The following is a 19,559-nucleotide window of genomic DNA, read 5'->3' on the forward strand; positions in this document are numbered from 1 at the left end:
TCTGCAAACGTCTCAGGCCGCCAACACATTACGTGTATTTTTTACTTTAACGACCTCCACCAAGGCTCAATTGTGAACAAAATAGAACTAAAGTTGAGTTTATTTGTCAATTAGGTTACTTCCTGCTTCATTGGGAAATAAACAATTATTGATGTTCCTTTTCTAAACTAAATTTTGTTTGTGCCCCCATTTTGGTCTTTAATATTAATCATTTATTATTATTATTGAACTCATGAAGGGCCTCCACACCACCCTTAACCTAACATCACTGCCTCACACACGCAAACTCAGCATGTTGAGATGCACTAATAACAAATTATTGACTTCATTTGGTTCAAACTAGCTTTTTAAAACACATGTGAAAACCTAAATAAGGTTTCTGGTAGTGTCTCCAAGATCCTTTCTGATGATCTGATTCATGTAGTATTATCAGCAGTGGGTAATTATCAAAAAAATGTATATTGTTATAAGTATTAGTGCATCTAGGTCAGTGGTTCTTCACCTGGGTTCGATCAAACCCTAGGGGTTCGGTGAGTCTGCCTCAGGGGTTCGGGGGAGCCTCTGCCGCGGAGGTCGAGACACACCCGACTCATCGTGGAAATAAAAACTTCTCCCTATCGGCGTATTACGGATACAACAACAGCAGAAGTCAGACTGATTTGCAGGTGTGTCATTTGTTGTGAGTTCATGCACTGTGTTGGTTTTGTTCTTTGAACAAGGTGATGTTCATGCACGCTTCAAATACCAGTAAAAAGATAACTTTGTCTTCAATTCGAAAAAAAAATATATATATATATATATATATACAGGTAAAAGCCAGTAAATTAGAATATTTTGAAAAACTTGATTTATTTCAGTAATTGCATTCAAAAGGTGTAACTTGTACATTATATTTATTCATTGCACACAGACTGATGCATTCAAATGTTTATTTCATTTAATTTTGATGATTTGAAGTGGCAACAAATGAAAATCCAAAATTCCGTGTGTCACAAAATTAGAATATTACTTAAGGCTAATACAAAAAAGGGATTTTTAGAAATGTTGGCCAACTGAAAAGTATGAAAATGAAAAATATGAGCATGTACAATACTCAATACTTGGTTGGAGCTCCTTTTGCCTCAATTACTGCGTTAATGCGGCGTGGCATGGAGTCGATGAGTTTCTGGCACTGCTCAGGTGTTATGAGAGCCCAGGTTGCTCTGATAGTGGCCTTCAACTCTTCTGCGTTTTTGGGTCTGGCATTCTGCATCTTCCTTTTCACAATACCCCACAGATTTTCTATGGGGCTAAGGTCAGGGGAGTTGGCGGGCCAATTTAGAACAGAAATACCATGGTCCGTAAACCAGGCACGGGTAGATTTTGCGCTGTGTGCAGGCGCCAAGTCCTGTTGGAACTTGAAATCTCCATCTCCATAGAGCAGGTCAGCAGCAGGAAGCATGAAGTGCTCTAAAACTTGCTGGTAGACGGCTGCGTTGACCCTGGATCTCAGGAAACAGAGTGGACCGACACCAGCAGATGACATGGCACCCCAAACCATCACTGATGGTGGAAACTTTACACTAGACTTCAGGCAACGTGGATCCTGTGCCTCTCCTGTCTTCCTCCAGACTCTGGGACCTCGATTTCCAAAGGAAATGCAAAATTTGCTTTCGTCAGAAAACATGACTTTGGACCACTCAGCAGCAGTCCAGCTGGTGTCGGTCCACTCTGTTTCCTGAGATCCAGGGTCAACGTAGCCGTCTACCAGCAAGTTTTAGAGCACTTCATGCTTCCTGCTGCTGACCTGCTCTATGGAGATGGAGATTTCAAGTTCCAACAGGACTTGGCGCCTGCACACAGCGCAAAATCTACCCGTGCCTGGTTTACGGACCATGGTATTTCTGTTCTAAATTGGCCCGCCAACTCCCCTGACCTTAGCCCCATAGAAAATCTGTGGGGTATTGTGAAAAGGAAGATGCAGAATGCCAGACCCAAAAACGCAGAAGAGTTGAAGGCCACTATCAGAGCAGCCTGGGCTCTCATAACACCTGAGCAGTGCCAGAAACTCATCGACTCCATGCCACGCCGCATTAACGCAGTAATTGAGGCAAAAGGAGCTCCAACCAAGTATTGAGTATTGTACATGCTCATATTTTTCATTTTCATACTTTTCAGTTGGCCAACATTTCTAAAAATCCCTTTTTTGTATTAGCCTTAAGTAATATTCTAATTTTGTGACACACGGAATTTTGGATTTTCATTTGTTGCCACTTCAAATCATCAAAATTAAATGAAATAAACATTTGAATGCATCAGTCTGTGTGCAATGAATAAATATAATGTACAAGTTACACCTTTTGAATGCAATTACTGAAATAAATCAAGTTTTTCAAAATATTCTAATTTACTGGCTTTTACCTGTATATATATATATTTATTTATTTATTTATTTATTTATTTATTTTTTCACTGAAAAAGGTTGGGTGAATGCACATATGCAACTGGTGGGGTTCGGTACCTCCAACAAGGTTAAGAACCACTGGTCTAGGTGGTCCCCTGTTTTTAAAAAGTAGTGAAAATTAAAAATAAATGTTACAACTTTTTTTTAAAGGGACGACAAGAAAGAGGAAGTATAAAATATCTTAAGGGTTTAAAGTGTTTACATAAACTACATTTGATGAAATGATGATTGAGTTTGTTATTCTTAATATTCATGGATGTAATGATCTTTTACTATTATTGACCGATATTGTTATATAAGGTTATTATGTATTATATTGTTGACAAAGAATCAGATGATTATTATTATTATATCTGAGTGGGGGGGCAGGACAATGTAATATTTGGCTTCTTCCTGCTCATTTTGGACAAACACCATGTTTGTTTTTCTTCTTTCTTTTAATACCATGATTGTTTTTTTCAGACAGGCGGACAATCATAACACAAACATAACACAAACCTTCCTAATTGTTAAACATCCCACTGTTTAATATGTCTGTGTGTATGCTTTACTGAAGGGAGTATTTGGCGAGCGCTGTTTTGTCCTACTAATTTCAGCAGTACTTGAACTCATCGTAGTTTGTTTACATGTACAACTTTCTCCGACGCTGCCACAGAAAGACATGCTTTATCTCATTGTGTCCACCAAACGTTTTATGCTGTGCGTGAATGCACTAACTTGAGCTTCGTTGATGTTATCGACTTGTTGGAGTGCTAATCAGGCATATTTAGTCACTGCGTGACTGCAAGCTAATCGATGCTAACATGCTATTTAGGCTTGTAGGTATATTTGAGCTCATTTAATATCCTTTATTTATGTCCTCCGTGTATTTAATTCATATTTGCACGTCTCATGACACATTATCTGTATGTAATATTGGCTGCATTTCTCGTAGTTGTTTGTGTGCCATGTTGTTCCAGACCACAGCAAAGGTTACCCAGCTTGAAAAGAGTGTAATAAATCTATTAGAAGAAGACAGCCTGCCGTTTCCTTCAACTTGGACAAACACATTCTAAGTCAGCAATTTCCAGGAGTTATCTCACCCTCTGAGAAGCCTCCATTTTACTAAAATTTTTTCAATGTTGTAAAAATGTGTGGAATAAATATTAAATTTCTGTCAACAAAGTATTGCGTCAGCCTGCAAAACATAGTCATCTTGACAGTAGTCTAATGTCGCTAATATAGACACTTACATCATGTGTTGCCTTCATTATAACACATATATAAGACTTTTAAAGTCATTTTGATAGTAGGCTAATATAGACACTTACATCATGTGTTGTCTTCATTATAACACTTATATAAGACTTTTAAAGTCATTTTGATAGTAGGCTAATATAGACACTTACATCATGTGTTGTCTTCATTATAACACGTATATAAGAATTTTAAAGTCATTTTGATAGTAGGCTAATATAGACACTTACATCATGTGTTGCCTTCATTATAACACGTATATAAGACTTTTAAAGTCATTTTGATAGTAGTCTAATGTCGCTAATATAGACACTTACATCATGTGTTGCCTTCATTATAACACGTATATAAGACTTTTAAAGTAATTTTGATAGTAGGCTAATATAGACACTTACATCATGTGTTGCCTTCATTATAACACGTATATAAGACTTTTAAAGTCATTTTGATAGTAGGCTAATATAGACACTTACATCATGTGTTGCCTTCATTATAACACATATATAAGACTTTTAAAGTCATTTTGATAGTAGGCTAATATAGACACTTACATCATGTGTTGTCTTCATTATAACACTTATATAAGACTTTTAAAGTCATTTTGATAGTAGGCTAATATAGACACTTACATCATGTGTTGTCTTCATTATAACACGTATATAAGAATTTTAAAGTCATTTTGATAGTAGGCTAATATAGACACTTACATCATGTGTTGCCTTCATTATAACACGTATATAAGACTTTTAAAGTCATTTTGATAGTAGTCTAATGTCGCTAATATAGACACTTACATCATGTGTTGCCTTCATTATAACACGTATATAAGACTTTTAAAGTAATTTTGATAGTAGGCTAATATAGACACTTACATCATGTGTTGCCTTCATTATAACACGTATATAAGACTTTTAAAGTCATTTTGATAGTAGGCTAATATAGACACTTACATCATGTGTTGCCTTCATTATAACACGTATATAAGACTTTTAAAGTCATTTTGATAGTAGTCTAATGTCGCTAATATAGACACTTACATCATGTGTTGCCTTCATTATAACACATATATAAGACTTTTAAAGTCATTTTGATAGTAGGCTAATATAGACACTTACATCATGTGTTGCCTTCATTATAACACGTATATAAGACTTTTAAAGTCATTTTGATAGTAGGCTAATATAGTCACTTACATCATGTGTTGCCTTCATTATAACACTTATATAAGACTTTTAAAGTCATTTTGATAGTAGGCTAATATAGACACTTTCATCATGTGTTGCCTTCATTATAACACGTATATAAGACTTTTAAAGTCATTTTGATAGTAGGCTAATATAGACACTTACATCATGTGTTGCCTTCATTATAACACGTATATAAGACTTTTAAAGTCATTTTGATAGTAGTCTAATGTCGCTAATATAGACACTTACATCATGTGTTGCCTTCATTATAACACGTATATAAGACTTTTAAAGTCATTTTGATAGTAGGCTAATATAGACACTTTCATCATGTGTTGCCTTCATTATAACACTTATATAAGGCTTTTAAAGTCATTTTGATAGTAGGCTAATATAGACACTTACATCATGTGTTGCCTTCATTATAACACGTATATAAGACTTTTAAAGTCATTTTGATAGTAGGCTAATATAGACACTTACATCATGTGTTGCCTTCATTATAACACTTATATAAGACTTTTAAAGTCATTTTGATAGTAGGCTAATATAGACACTTACATCATGTGTTGCCTTCATTATAACACGTATATAAGACTTTTAAAGTCATTTTGACAGTAGTCTAATGTTGCTAATATAGACACTTACATCATGTGTTGCCTTCATTATAACACGTATATAAGACTTTTAAAGTCATTTTGATAGTAGGCTAAAATGGACACTTACATCATGTGTTGCCTTCATTATAACACTTATATAAGACTTTTAAAGTCATTTTGATAGTAGGCTAATATAGGTAATATAGACACTTTCATCATGTGTTGCCTTCATTATAACACTTATATAAGACTTTTAAAGTCATTTTGATAGTAGGCATTAATATAGACACTTTCATCATGTGTTGCCTTCATTATAACACTTATATAAGACTTTTAAAGTCATTTTGATAGTAGGCTAATATAGACACTTACATCATGTGTTGCCTTCATTATAACACTTATATAAGACTTTTAAAGTCATTTTGATAGTAGGCTAATATAGACACTTACATCATGTGTTGCCTTCATTGTAACACGTATATAAGACTTTTAAAGTCATTTTGATAGTAGTCTAATGTCGCTAATATAGACACTTACATCATGTGTTGCCTTCATTATAACACGTATATAAGACTTTTAAAGTCATTTTGATAGTAGGCTAATATAGACACTTACATCATGTGTTGCCTTCATTATAACACGTATATAAGACTTTTAAAGTCATTTTGATAGTAGGCTAATATAGACACTTACATCATGTGTTGCCTTCATTATAACACGTATATAAGACTTTTAAAGTCATTTTGATAGTAGTCTAATGTCGCTAATATAGACACTTACATCATGTGTTGCCTTCATTATAACACGTATATAAGACTTTTAAAGTCATTTTGATAGTAGGCTAATATAGACACTTACATCATGTGTTGCCTTCATTATAACACGTATATAAGACTTTTAAAGTCATTTTGATAGTAGGCTAATATAGACACTTACATCATGTGTTGTCTTCATTATAACACGTATATAAGACTTTTAAAGTCATTTTGATAGTAGGCTAATATAGACACTTACATCATGTGTTGTCTTCACTATAACACGTATATAAGACTTTTAAAGTAATTTTAATAGTAGGCTAATATAGACACTTACATCATGTGTTGCCTTCATTATAACACGTATATAAGACTTTTAAAGTCATTTTGATAGTAGTCTAATGTCGCTAATATAGACACTTACATCATGTGTTGCCTTCATTATAACACGTATATAAGACTTTTAAAGTCATTTTGATAGTAGGCTAATATAGACACTTACATCATGTGTTGCCTTCATTATAACACTTATATAAGACTTTTAAAGTCATTTTGACAGTAGTCTAATGTCGCTAATATAGACACTTACATCATGTGTTGCCTTCATTATAACACGTATATAAGACTTTTAAAGTCATTTTGATAGTAGGCTAATATAGACACTTACATCATGTGTTGCCTTCATTGTAACACGTATATAAGACTTTTAAAGTCATTTTGATAGTAGTCTAATGTCGCTAATATAGACACTTACATCATGTGTTGCCTTCATTATAACACGTATATAAGACTTTTAAAGTCATTTTGATAGTAGGCTAATATAGACACTTACATCATGTGTTGCCTTCATTATAACACGTATATAAGACTTTTAAAGTCATTTTGATAGTAGTCTAATGTCGCTAATATAGACACTTACATCATGTGTTGCCTTCATTATAACACGTATATAAGACTTTTAAAGTCATTTTGATAGTAGGCTAATATAGACACTTACATCATGTGTTGCCTTCATTATAACACGTATATAAGACTTTTAAAGTCATTTTGATAGTAGTCTAATGTCGCTAATATAGACACTTACATCATGTGTTGCCTTCATTATAACACGTATATAAGACTTTTAAAGTCATTTTGATAGTAGGCTAATATAGACACTTACATCATGTGTTGCCTTCATTATAACACTTATATAAGACTTTTAAAGTCATTTTGACAGTAGTCTAATGTCGCTAATATAGACACTTACATCATGTGTTGTCTTCATTATAACACGTATATAAGACTTTTAAAGTCATTTTGATAGTAGGCTAATATAGACACTTACATCATGTGTTGCCTTCATTATAACACGTATATAAGACTTTTAAAGTCATTTTGATAGTAGGCTAATATAGACACTTTCATCATGTGTTGCCTTCATTATAACACTTATATAAGGCTTTTAAAGTCATTTTGATAGTAGGCTAATATAGGTAATATAGACACTTTCATCATGTGTTGCCTTCATTATAACACTTATATAAGACTTTTAAAGTCATTTTGATAGTAGGCTAATATAGACACTTTCATCATGTGTTGCCTTCATTATAACACGTATATAAGACTTTTAAAGTCATTTTGATAGTAGGCTAATATAGACACTTACATCATGTGTTGCCTTCATTATAACACGTATATAAGACTTTTAAAGTCATTTTGACAGTAGTCTAATGTCGCTAATATAGACACTTACATCATGTGTTGCCTTCATTATAACACGTATATAAGACTTTTAAAGTCATTTTGATAGTAGGCTAATATAGACACTTACATCATGTGTTGCCTTCATTATAACACGTATATAAGACTTTTAAAGTCATTTTGATAGTAGGCTAATATAGACACTTACATCATGTGTTGCCTTCATTATAACACTTATATAAGACTTTTAAAGTCATTTTGACAGTAGTCTAATGTCGCTAATATAGACACTTACATCATGTGTTGTCTTCATTATAACACGTATATAAGACTTTTAAAGTCATTTTGATAGTAGGCTAATATAGACACTTACATCATGTGTTGCCTTCATTATAACACGTATATAAGACTTTTAAAGTCATTTTGATAGTAGGCTAATATAGACACTTACATCATGTGTTGCCTTCATTATAACACGTATATAAGACTTTTAAAGTCATTTTGACAGTAGTCTAATGTTGCTAATATAGACACTTACATCATGTGTTGCCTTCATTATAACACGTATATAAGACTTTTAAAGTCATTTTGATAGTAGGCTAAAATGGACACTTACATCATGTGTTGCCTTCATTATAACACTTATATAAGACTTTTAAAGTCATTTTGATAGTAGGCTAATATAGGTAATATAGACACTTTCATCATGTGTTGCCTTCATTATAACACTTATATAAGACTTTTAAAGTCATTTTGATAGTAGGCATTAATATAGACACTTTCATCATATGTTGCCTTCATTATAACACTTATATAAGGCTTTTAAAGTCATTTGATAGTAGGCTAATATAGACACTTTCATCATGTGTTGCCTTCATTATAACACTTATATAAGGCTTTTAAAGTCATTTTGATAGTAGGCTAATATAGGTAATATAGACACTTTCATCATGTGTTGCCTTCATTATAACACTTATATAAGACTTTTAAAGTCATTTTGATAGTAGGCTAATATAGACACTTTCATCATGTGTTGCCTTCATTATAACACTTATATAAGGCTTTTAAAGTCATTTTGATAGTAGGCTAATATAGGTAATATAGACACTTTCATCATGTGTTGCCTTCATTATAACACTTATATAAGACTTTTAAAGTCATTTTGATAGTAGGCTAATATAGACACTTTCATCATGTGTTGCCTTCATTATAACACGTATATAAGACTTTTAAAGTCATTTTGATAGTAGTCTAATGTCGCTAATATAGACACTTACATCATGTGTTGCCTTCATTATAACACGTATATAAGACTTTTAAAGTCATTTTGATAGTAGGCTAATATAGACACTTACATCATGTGTTGCCTTCATTATAACACGTATATAAGACTTTTAAAGTCATTTTGATAGTAGGCTAATATAGACACTTTCATCATGTGTTGCCTTCATTATAACACGTATATAAGACTTTTAAAGTCATTTTGACAGTAGTCTAATGTTGCTAATATAGACACTTACATCATGTGTTGCCTTCATTATAACACGTATATAAGACTTTTAAAGTCATTTTGATAGTAGGCTAAAATGGACACTTACATCATGTGTTGCCTTCATTATAACACTTATATAAGACTTTTAAAGTCATTTTGATAGTAGGCTAATATAGGTAATATAGACACTTTCATCATGTGTTGCCTTCATTATAACACTTATATAAGACTTTTAAAGTCATTTTGATAGTAGGCATTAATATAGACACTTTCATCATGTGTTGCCTTCATTATAACACTTATATAAGGCTTTTAAAGTCATTTTGATAGTAGGCTAATATAGACACTTTCATCATGTGTTGCCTTCATTATAACACTTATATAAGGCTTTTAAAGTCATTTTGATAGTAGGCTAATATAGGTAATATAGACACTTTCATCATGTGTTGCCTTCATTATAACACTTATATAAGACTTTTAAAGTCATTTTGATAGTAGGCTAATATAGACACTTACATCATGTGTTGCCTTCATTATAACACGTATATAAGACTTTTAAAGTCATTTTGATAGTAGTCTAATGTCGCTAATATAGACACTTACATCATGTGTTGCCTTCATTATAACACGTATATAAGACTTTTAAAGTCATTTTGATAGTAGGCTAATATAGACACTTACATCATGTGTTGCCTTCATTATAACACGTATATAAGACTTTTAAAGTCATTTTGATAGTAGGCTAATATAGACACTTACATCATGTGTTGCCTTCATTATAACACGTATATAAGACTTTTAAAGTCATTTTGACAGTAGTCTAATGTTGCTAATATAGACACTTACATCATGTGTTGCCTTCATTATAACACGTATATAAGACTTTTAAAGTCATTTTGATAGTAGGCTAAAATGGACACTTACATCATGTGTTGCCTTCATTATAACACTTATATAAGACTTTTAAAGTCATTTTGATAGTAGGCTAATATAGGTAATATAGACACTTTCATCATGTGTTGCCTTCATTATAACACTTATATAAGACTTTTAAAGTCATTTTGATAGTAGGCTAATATAGACACTTTCATCATGTGTTGCCTTCATTATAACACTTATATAAGACTTTTAAAGTCATTTTGATAGTAGGCTAATATAGGTTACATAGACACTTTCATCATGTGTTGCCTTCATTATAACACGTATATAAGACTTTTAAAGTCATTTTGATAGTAGGCTAATATAGGTTGTATAGACACTTTCATCATGTGTTGCCTTCATTATAACACTTATATAAGACTTTTAAAGTCATTTTGATAGTAGGCTAATATAGGTTACATAGACACTTTCATCATGTGTTGCCTTCATTATAACACGTATATAAGACTTTTAAAGTCATTTTGATAGTAGTCTAATATAGCTAATATAGACACTTTCATCATGTGTTGCCTTCATTATAACACTTATATAAGACTTCTAATTTTTTGCGGCTCTGGACAGATTAGTTTTTTGTATTTTTGGTCCACTATGGCTCTTTCAACATGTTGGGTTGCGACCCCTGCCCTAGTGGTTGTGACCCTAATCAGCCACATAGTGTTGATGCTTTGATGCCAAAAGTTAGGTCGGTTTTGTAGGCTACGAGTCAAAATAATTCCCTTGAAAAATATCATTAAAAACAACACAATTAGTGGCGGCCCAAGACTTTTGCCCGACACACTTCAATATATCACTCACAGAGGTTAAAGGTTGTCTACTCAACTACTGTACCAAGCTTGTTCTATTGCATGTTGATAAAAGGCTTCTCTGACCGTAGGGTGTGGTTCTCAGGAGAGGTAGGTGGTGTTGGTGTGAGGGGAAACAAAACAAGGACATTCTTTGAAGGACTCTGCCCATTTGCACACAATACACTAGTGCCAGATTGCAAAGAGACTAAACACTTGCCTCAACATGTGCATGCCTCACCACATCACTGACTCACTGACTCACCAGGCTGGGGGACAGAGGACACACACACACACACACACAAAAATGGCATTTCTTTAGTGTCACCTTAAATATTAGCTTCACAAATCATGTTAATGCTAGCTTGTAACAAAATAATAGCATCTCTGTCATTGCCATAGCAACCATAGATGACCTAACTATTGACTTGTGCAGCGGCTTTACATATCCTCTCTAGAGACAACCCTGTAGAAATTACATATATACTTTAGAGCAGTTTTTTTCAACCACTGTGCCGCGGCACACTAGTGTGCCGTGAGATACAGTCTGGTGTGCCGTGGGAGATGATCTAATTTCACCTATTTGGGTTAAAAATATATTTTGCAAAGCAGTAATTATAGTCTGCAAATGATGTGTTGTTGTTGAGTGTCGGTGCTGTCTAGAGCTCGGCAGAGTAACCGTGTAATACTCTTCCATATCAGTAGGTGGCAGCAGGTAGCTAATTGTTTTGTAGATGTGGGAAACAGCGGGAGGCAGAGTGCAGGTAAAAAGGTATCTAATGCTTAAACCAAAAATAAACAAAAGATGAGTGCCCCTAAGAAAAGGCATTGAAGCTTAGGGAAGGCTATGCAGAACGAAGCTAAAACTGAACTGGCTACAAAGTAAACAAAAACAGAATGCTGGACGACAGCAAAGACTTACTGTGGAGCAAAGACGGCGTCCACAATGTACATCCGAACATGACATGACAATCAACAATGTCCCCACAAAGAAGGATAAAAACAACTGAAATATTCTTGATTGCTAAAACAAAGTACCGTATTTTCCGCACTATAAGGCGCACCTAAAAACCACAAATTTTCTCAAAAGCTGACAGTTCGGCTTATAACCCGGTGCGCTTTATATATGGATTAATATTAAGATTCATTTTCATAAAGTTTCGGTCTCGCAACTACGGTAAACAGCCGCCATCTTTTTTCCCCGTAGAAGAGGAAGTGCTTCTTCTTCTACGCAAGCAACCGCCAAGGTAAGCACCCGCCCCCATAGAACAGGAAGCGTTACTTCTTCTACTGTAAGCAACCACCCGCCCGCGTAGAAGAAGAAGAAGCGCGCGGATAATACGTTTCATTTCCTTTGTGTGTTTACATCTGTAAAGACCACAAAATGGCTCCTACTAAGCGACAGGTTTCCGGTTCATGAAAAGACGCAATCTCTCCAGCCGCACACGGACTACTATTTCACAGCAACTGCCTAAAGACTTTCAAGAAAAGCTGGCTACTTTCCGTGCATATTGTAAAAACAAGATAGCTGAAAAAAAGATCCGGCCAGAGAACATTATCAACATGGACGAGGTTCCACTGACTTTTGATATTCCTGTGAACCGCACTGTGGATACAACGGGAGCACGTACGGTGAATATTCGCACCACAGGGAATGAGAAGTCATCCTTCACTGTGGTTCTAGCTTGCCATGCTAATGGCCAGAAACTTCCACCCATGGTGATATTCAAAAGGAAGACCTTGCCAAAAGAGACCTTTCCAGCCGGCGTCATCATAAAAGCTAACTCGAAGGGATGGATGAAGAAAAGATGAGCGAGTGGTTAAGGTAAGTTTAAGTTTACGCGAAGAGGCCGGGTGGCTTTTTTCACGCAGCTCTGTCCATGTTGATATACGTATGTTTGTGATTGCACATTTGCGTACATTTTGGGAGTGAACAGAGTTGTTAGAACGCTGGTTTTTAATATATTATTAAAGTTTGACTGACCTATCTGACTGTTTTTTTGACATTCCTTTAGCGCAGTTAGATGCGGCTTACAACACCGGGCGGCTTATAGGTGGACAAAGTTTTGAAATATGCCGTTCATTGAAGGCGCGGCTTTTAACCCAGGGCGCCTTATGGTGCGGAAAATACGGTATATATTGACGCTTACATAGGTCTGCTGATAATGTTCCCCTTTAATGTGTGTGAAGTGAATTAACTAACTCATATTATGTTCTACATATAGTGAATGTTTATATTCAACTTGGAGAAAGCGAACCACCAGATTTAAGTAAATATTGGTTGAGCCCGTAATAAATTAAGGAGCCTTAGTTCCATGGTCTTTTTTCTGCAACATCAAGGTACCGTATTTTCCGCACTATTAGCAGCACCTAAAAACCACAAATTTACTCAAAAGCTGACAGTGCGGCTTTTAACCCGGTGCGCTTTATATATGGATTAATATTACGATTCATTTTCATAAAGTTTCGATCTCGCAACTACGGTAAACAGCCGCCATCTTTTTTCCCGGTAGAACAGGAAGCGCTTCTTCTTCTACGCAAGCAACCGCCAAGGTAAGCACCCGCCCCCATAAAACTGGAAGCGCTTCTTCTTCTACTGTAAGCAACCACCCGCCCGCGTAGATGAAGAAAAAGCACGCGGATATACCGTACGTTTCATTTCCTTTGTGTGTTTACATCTGTAAAGACCACAAAATGGCTCCTACTAAGCGTCAGGGATCCGGTTCATGAAAAGACGCAATCTCTCCATCCGCACACGGATTACTATTTCACAGCAACTGATATTCCTGTGAACCGCACTGTGGATACAACGGGAGCACGTACGGTGAATATTCGCACCACAGGGAATGAGAAGTCATCCTTCACTGTGGTTCTAGCTTGCCATGCTAATGGCCAGAAACTTCCACCCATGGTGATATTCAAAAGGAAGACCTTGCCAAAAGAGACCTTTCCAGCCGGCGTCATCATAAAAGCTAACTCGAAGGGATGGATGAAAAAAAGATGAGCGAGTGGTTAAGGTAAGTTTAAGTTTACGCGAAGAGGCCGGGTGGCTTTTTTCACGCAGCTCTGTCCATGTTGATATACGTATGTTTGTGATTGCACATTTGCGTACATTTTGGGGGTGAACAGAGTTGTTAGAACGCTGGTTTTTAATATATTATTAAAGTTTGACTGACCTATCTGACTGTTTTTTTGACATTCCTTTAGCGCAGTTAGATGCGGCTTACAACACGGGGCGGCTTATAGGTGGACAAAGTTTTGAAATATGCCGTTCATTGAAGGCGCGGCTTTTAACCCAGGGCGCCTTATGGTGCGGAAAATACGGTATATATTGACGCTTACATAGGTCTGCTGATAATGTTCCCCTTTAATGTGTGTGAAGTGAATTAACTAACTCATATTATGTTCTACATATAGTGAATGTTTATATTCAACTTGGAGAAAGCGAACCACCAGATTTAAGTAAATATTGGTTGAGCCCGTAATAAATTAAGGAGCCTTAGTTCCATGGTCTTTTTTCTGCAACATCAAGGTACCGTATTTTCCGCACTATTAGCCGCACCTAAAAACCACAAATTTACTCAAAAGCTGACAGTGCGGCTTTTAACCCGGTGCGCTTTATATATGGATTAATATTACGATTCATTTTCATAAAGTTTCGATCTCGCAACTTCGGTAAACAGCCGCCATCTTTTTTCCCCGTAGAAGAGGAAGTGCTTCTTCTTCTACGGTAAGCAACCGCCAAGGTAAGCACCCGCCCCCATAGAACAGGAAGCGCTTCTTCTTCTACTGTAAGCAACCACCCGCCCCTGTAGAAGAAGAAGCGCGCGGATATTACGTTTCATTTCATTTGTGTGTTTACATCTGTAAAGACCACAAAATGGCTCCTATTAAGAGACACGCGTACAACGCAGAATTCAAACTCAAGGCAATAAGTCACGCAGTAGAACACGGAAATAGAGCAGCAGCAAGAGAATTGAACATAAATGAATCAATGGTGCGTAGGTAGAGGAAGCAACAAGATGACATGCGCCACTAAGACAGGGAGACAGCGCCGGATGACATACGCCAACATCTGCCAGTGGATCAGTCTCAACTGTGGTCCGAGCTTTCCGGAAGGCAGGATTCACAGAACTGCTGGACAACAACAGCGACACTGACTCTGATGACTTCCACCAGACGGAGCCGGCCATTTTGGATGCCGTATTCGCCCAACTTTTTTAATTCAGACACTGAAGAAGAATTCGAGGGATTTATGGATGAGGAATAACTGTCACGGCCCTGACGCGCACCAGTGCGCGTTCATCTGGGAGCCGCGCTGAGCGCACCTGCGCTTGCGCGCGCGTCACTCAAACTGCTGCAGGCAGCTGCGTTTCTTCGATCAACACACCGGCAACTGATGAGAGGGACGACTACTTAAACAACCGCCACCAGAATGAGCGCCGGATAAATGATAGCGAGCGGTGGGCCCCCGGATGGCAAGCGAAAATACTGGAGTGACCCCAGTCCAGTACCTTGGATCGAAGGTCAGGTGGAACAAACAGTCTGTCGGGGGGTCCACCACCAGGTCCTGGGTTCACGAGGAGTGCACGGTGCAAGTGTCTGATCTTTATGCCATGAAGTTTAAAACCTCAGCTACAACATCATTGCGTGCTTTATTTGTGTGCTGACTTCAGACACTTGCACTCCTCGTGAACCCAGGACCTGGTGGTGGACCCCCCGACAGACTGTTTGTTCCACCTGACCTTCGATCCAAGGTACTGGACTGGGGTCACTCCAGTATTTTCGCTTGCCATCCGGGGGCCCACCGCTCGCTATCATTTATCCGGCGCTCATTCTGGTGGCGGTTGTTTAAGTAGTCGTCCCTCTCATCAGTTGCCGGTGTGTTGATCGAAGAAACGCAGCTGCCTGCAGCAGTTTGAGTGACGCGCGCGCAAGCGCAGGTGCGCTCAGCGCGGCTCCCAGATGAACGCGCACTGGTGCGCGTCAGGGCCGTGACAATAACTTCAGAAAGTGAGCGTTAAATGTTTATTTTGTGTGTTGTGTGACATTAACGTTCGAGCAACGTTGAGTTATTGATGTTGCTCTGCACTAATTTGAGTGTTACTATTTTTGATTGCACATTTGCACATTACATTTTGGGGGTGAACAGAGTTGTTAGAACGCTGGTTTGTAATACATTATTAAAGTTTGACTGACCTATCTGACTGTTTTTTTGACATTCCCTTTAGCGCAGCGTAGGCGCGGCTTATAACCCGGGGCGGCTTATAGGTGGACAAAGTTTTGAAATATGCCGTTCATTGAAGGCGCGGCTTATAACCCAGGGCGCCTTATGGTGCGGAAAATACGGTATATTGACGCTTACATAGGTCTGGTGATAATGTTCACCTTTAAAGCATCTCTAGATTGAACCCGTAGAAAAATAATAGTGAACAATTTTGGATGAAACAGTGGCTTCTCTAAGCTTAATGAACGGTGTTGAGAACTGAATACCGTATTTTCCGCACTATAAGGCGCACCGGATTATTAGCCGCACCTTCAATGAATGGCATATTTCATAACTTTGTCCACCAATAAGCCGCCCCGGACTATAAGCCGCGCCTACGCTGCGCTACAGGGAATGTCAAAAAAACAGTCAGATAGGTCAGTCAAACTTTAATAATATATTAAAAACCAGCGTTCTAACAACTCTGTTCACTCCCAAAATGTACGCAAATGTGCAATCACAAACATAGTAAAATTCAAAATAGTGCAGAGCAATAGCAACATAATGTTGCTCGAACGTTAATGTCACAACACACAAAATAAACATAGCGCTCACTTTCTGAAGTTATTCTTCATTCGTAAATCCTTCGTCTTCGGTGTCCGAAGTGAAAAGTTGGGCAAATTTACGATCCACTGGCAGATGTTGGCGTCGTCTGGCGCTGCCTCCTCGTCTTAGTGAAGGTGTGTTCGCCTTCTGTCATCCACTGTTCCCACGCAGTTAGCAGTCTAGCTTCGAATGCCCTGTTGACACCAATATCTAGCGGCTGGAGGTCTTTTGTCAATCCACCCGGAATGACGGCGAGTATTGAATTAAGCGCGTAAGCGTGTCTCTCAATGTGCTGTTATGAGCTAGCAAATATAACAACTACACTACCCAGCATGCAACGATAGTTACGAGCATGCGCGGTAGCCCTGAGAAGCGTTGTATGCTGGCAGTTAGAATGTGGTTATGAGCACGCTGTGAGTAAACGTTGAGAACTCAGTTGACACGCCTCGTCTGCATTATTTATAATTAGACAGACAACACACTTAATAGGAGCCATTTTGGGGTCTTTACATAAACACACAAATGGAAATGAAACGTCACATATCCCAGCATGCACCGCGCGCTTCTTCTACGGGGAAAAAAGATGGCGGCTGTTTACCGTAGTTGCGAGACCTAAACTTTATGAAAATGAATCTTAATATTTATCCATATATAAAGCGCACCGGGTTATAAGGCGCACTGTCAGCTTTTGAGAAAATTTGTGGTTTTTAGGTGCGCCTTATAGTGCGGAAAATACGGTATAATAAATAATAATGGATTCGATCTTATATCGCGCTTTTCTATTATTAGACACTCAAAGCGCTCGCAGAGAAGTGGGAAGCCATCATTCATTCACACCTGGTGGTGGTAAGCTACATTTGTAGCCACAGCTGCCCTGGGGTAGACTGACGGAGGCGAGGCCGCCAGTTTGCGCCTACGACCCCTCCGACCATTCATTCATCATTCATTCACCAGTGTGAATGAATTCAGCGTTGAACAAGGAAACAGAAAGTACTAGAGCAACACAAATGATCTCCGCTGCCACAGCTGATGCTTTACCTCCATTAGTCCTGCCTTGTTGGTTGATTTGCTGCGTCAGACGATATCTCTTCACCACGCTGACGTGGTCTCTCTCCTGGGAAACACACTCGTAGCTGCCGTAGCTCTCCTGGGTCACAGCGGGGATGAGGAAGAGGCAGTTGTTGTGCATCTGCAGACACGGGCTGCTCCGGTCCATGTGCTTCCACATGTAGACGGCATGGTAAGAGTCAATGGGGCACGACAGGTAAAACGGGACACCCACGGGCACAGCGGGCGGAGTTAGCAAATTCACATCCACGGCCGGTGCAACGTCCCGTCTGGTCCGTTTGACTTGAGTGTGTTTTAAGGACACAAAAAGATCATCTTCAGTAATATTACATTTAGAAAAAGGATGTAATATTCAATACCTGATGGCAGACGTGTATGGCAGACATAAGTTTGCCCATCTCGAACATTTTGAATCCCCTCACTGTGACAATAAAGAAAAACGTGTTCAACCATTCCTACTGACAAACATCAATTTACAAACTATAGACCTGTTTCCTTACTTCCACAATTTTCTAAAATCATTGAAAAACTGTTCAATAACAGATTAGAGAGTTTCATAAATAAAAATAGAATACTCGAAGAAAATCAATATGGATACAGAGCTAATGTTTCAACTTTGATGGCTTTAATTGAAATTACAGAAGAAATTACCAATGCTATAGATAATAAAAAATGTGCGGCAGCAGTTTTTATGGATCTAACTAAAGCATTTGACACAATTAATCACAATATTTTAATCAAAAAACTAGAACGATATGGCGTCAGAGGGTTAGTCTTAAACTGGATAAGAAGTTATCTAATGAACAGGAAACAATACGTGAAACTAGGCGAACACACGTCTACAACGCTAAATATATCCTGTGGTGTACCTCAGGGATCAATACTAGGACCTAAATTATTCAATCTATATATAAATGACATTTGTAAAGTTACAAAAGATTTAAAGTTAGTATTATTTGCGGATGATACAACAGCGTTTTGTTCAGGAGAGAACACACAGAAGATACGACAAATAATAACAGAAGAAATTAACAAATTAAAAAGATGGTTTGACAAAAACAGTTGAATCTCAGTAAAACTAAAATAATGCTATTTGGTAACAGTAGAAGAGAAAGTCAAACACAAATACAAATAGACGGAATAGAAATTGAAAGAGTAAATGAAACTAAATTTCTAGGTATAATGATTGATGATAAATTGAACTGGAAATCTCACGTAAAAAATATACAACATAAAGTAGCAAGAAACACGTCAATAATGAATAAAGCAAAACATGTTCTAGACAAAAAAACACTTCATATTCTCTACTGCTCACTAGTGTTACATATCTGAGTTATTGTGCAGAAGTATGGGGAAATAATGACAAAAGTACACTTAATTCATTAACGGTGTTACAAAAAAGATCAGTTAGAATAATACATCATGTTGGATATAGAGAACACACAAATCCTTTATTTATTGAATCAAAGATTCTGAAATTCTACGACATAGTGAATTTGCAAACAGCTAAAATGATACACAAAGCAAACTATAACCTGCTACCCAAGAATATACAACAATTCT

General features: G+C 37.0%; 1 protein-coding gene across 1 annotated transcript in view; it reads right to left on the reverse strand.

The window, feature by feature from the left end:
• Positions 1 to 10,682: 10,682 nt before the first annotated feature.
• The window catches only part of sema7a (semaphorin 7A (JohnMiltonHagen blood group)), a 68,345-nt gene continuing 59,468 nt past the window's right edge, over positions 10,683 to 19,559 (reverse strand). The window contains exons 13-15 of the mRNA XM_061969454.2: positions 18,356 to 18,417; positions 17,967 to 18,278; positions 10,683 to 11,385 (exon numbers count right to left, since the gene is read on the reverse strand). Of these exons, the coding sequence (XP_061825438.2) occupies positions 11,378 to 11,385; positions 17,967 to 18,278; positions 18,356 to 18,417 (382 nt within the window). The 3' untranslated portion in view covers positions 10,683 to 11,377. The remainder of the gene's footprint in view (positions 11,386 to 17,966; positions 18,279 to 18,355; positions 18,418 to 19,559) is intronic.

The sequence above is a fragment of the Nerophis lumbriciformis genome, linkage group LG10 (genome assembly GCF_033978685.3).
Source record: "Nerophis lumbriciformis linkage group LG10, RoL_Nlum_v2.1, whole genome shotgun sequence".
In the NCBI taxonomy this organism is placed as follows: Eukaryota; Metazoa; Chordata; class Actinopteri; order Syngnathiformes; family Syngnathidae; genus Nerophis; species Nerophis lumbriciformis.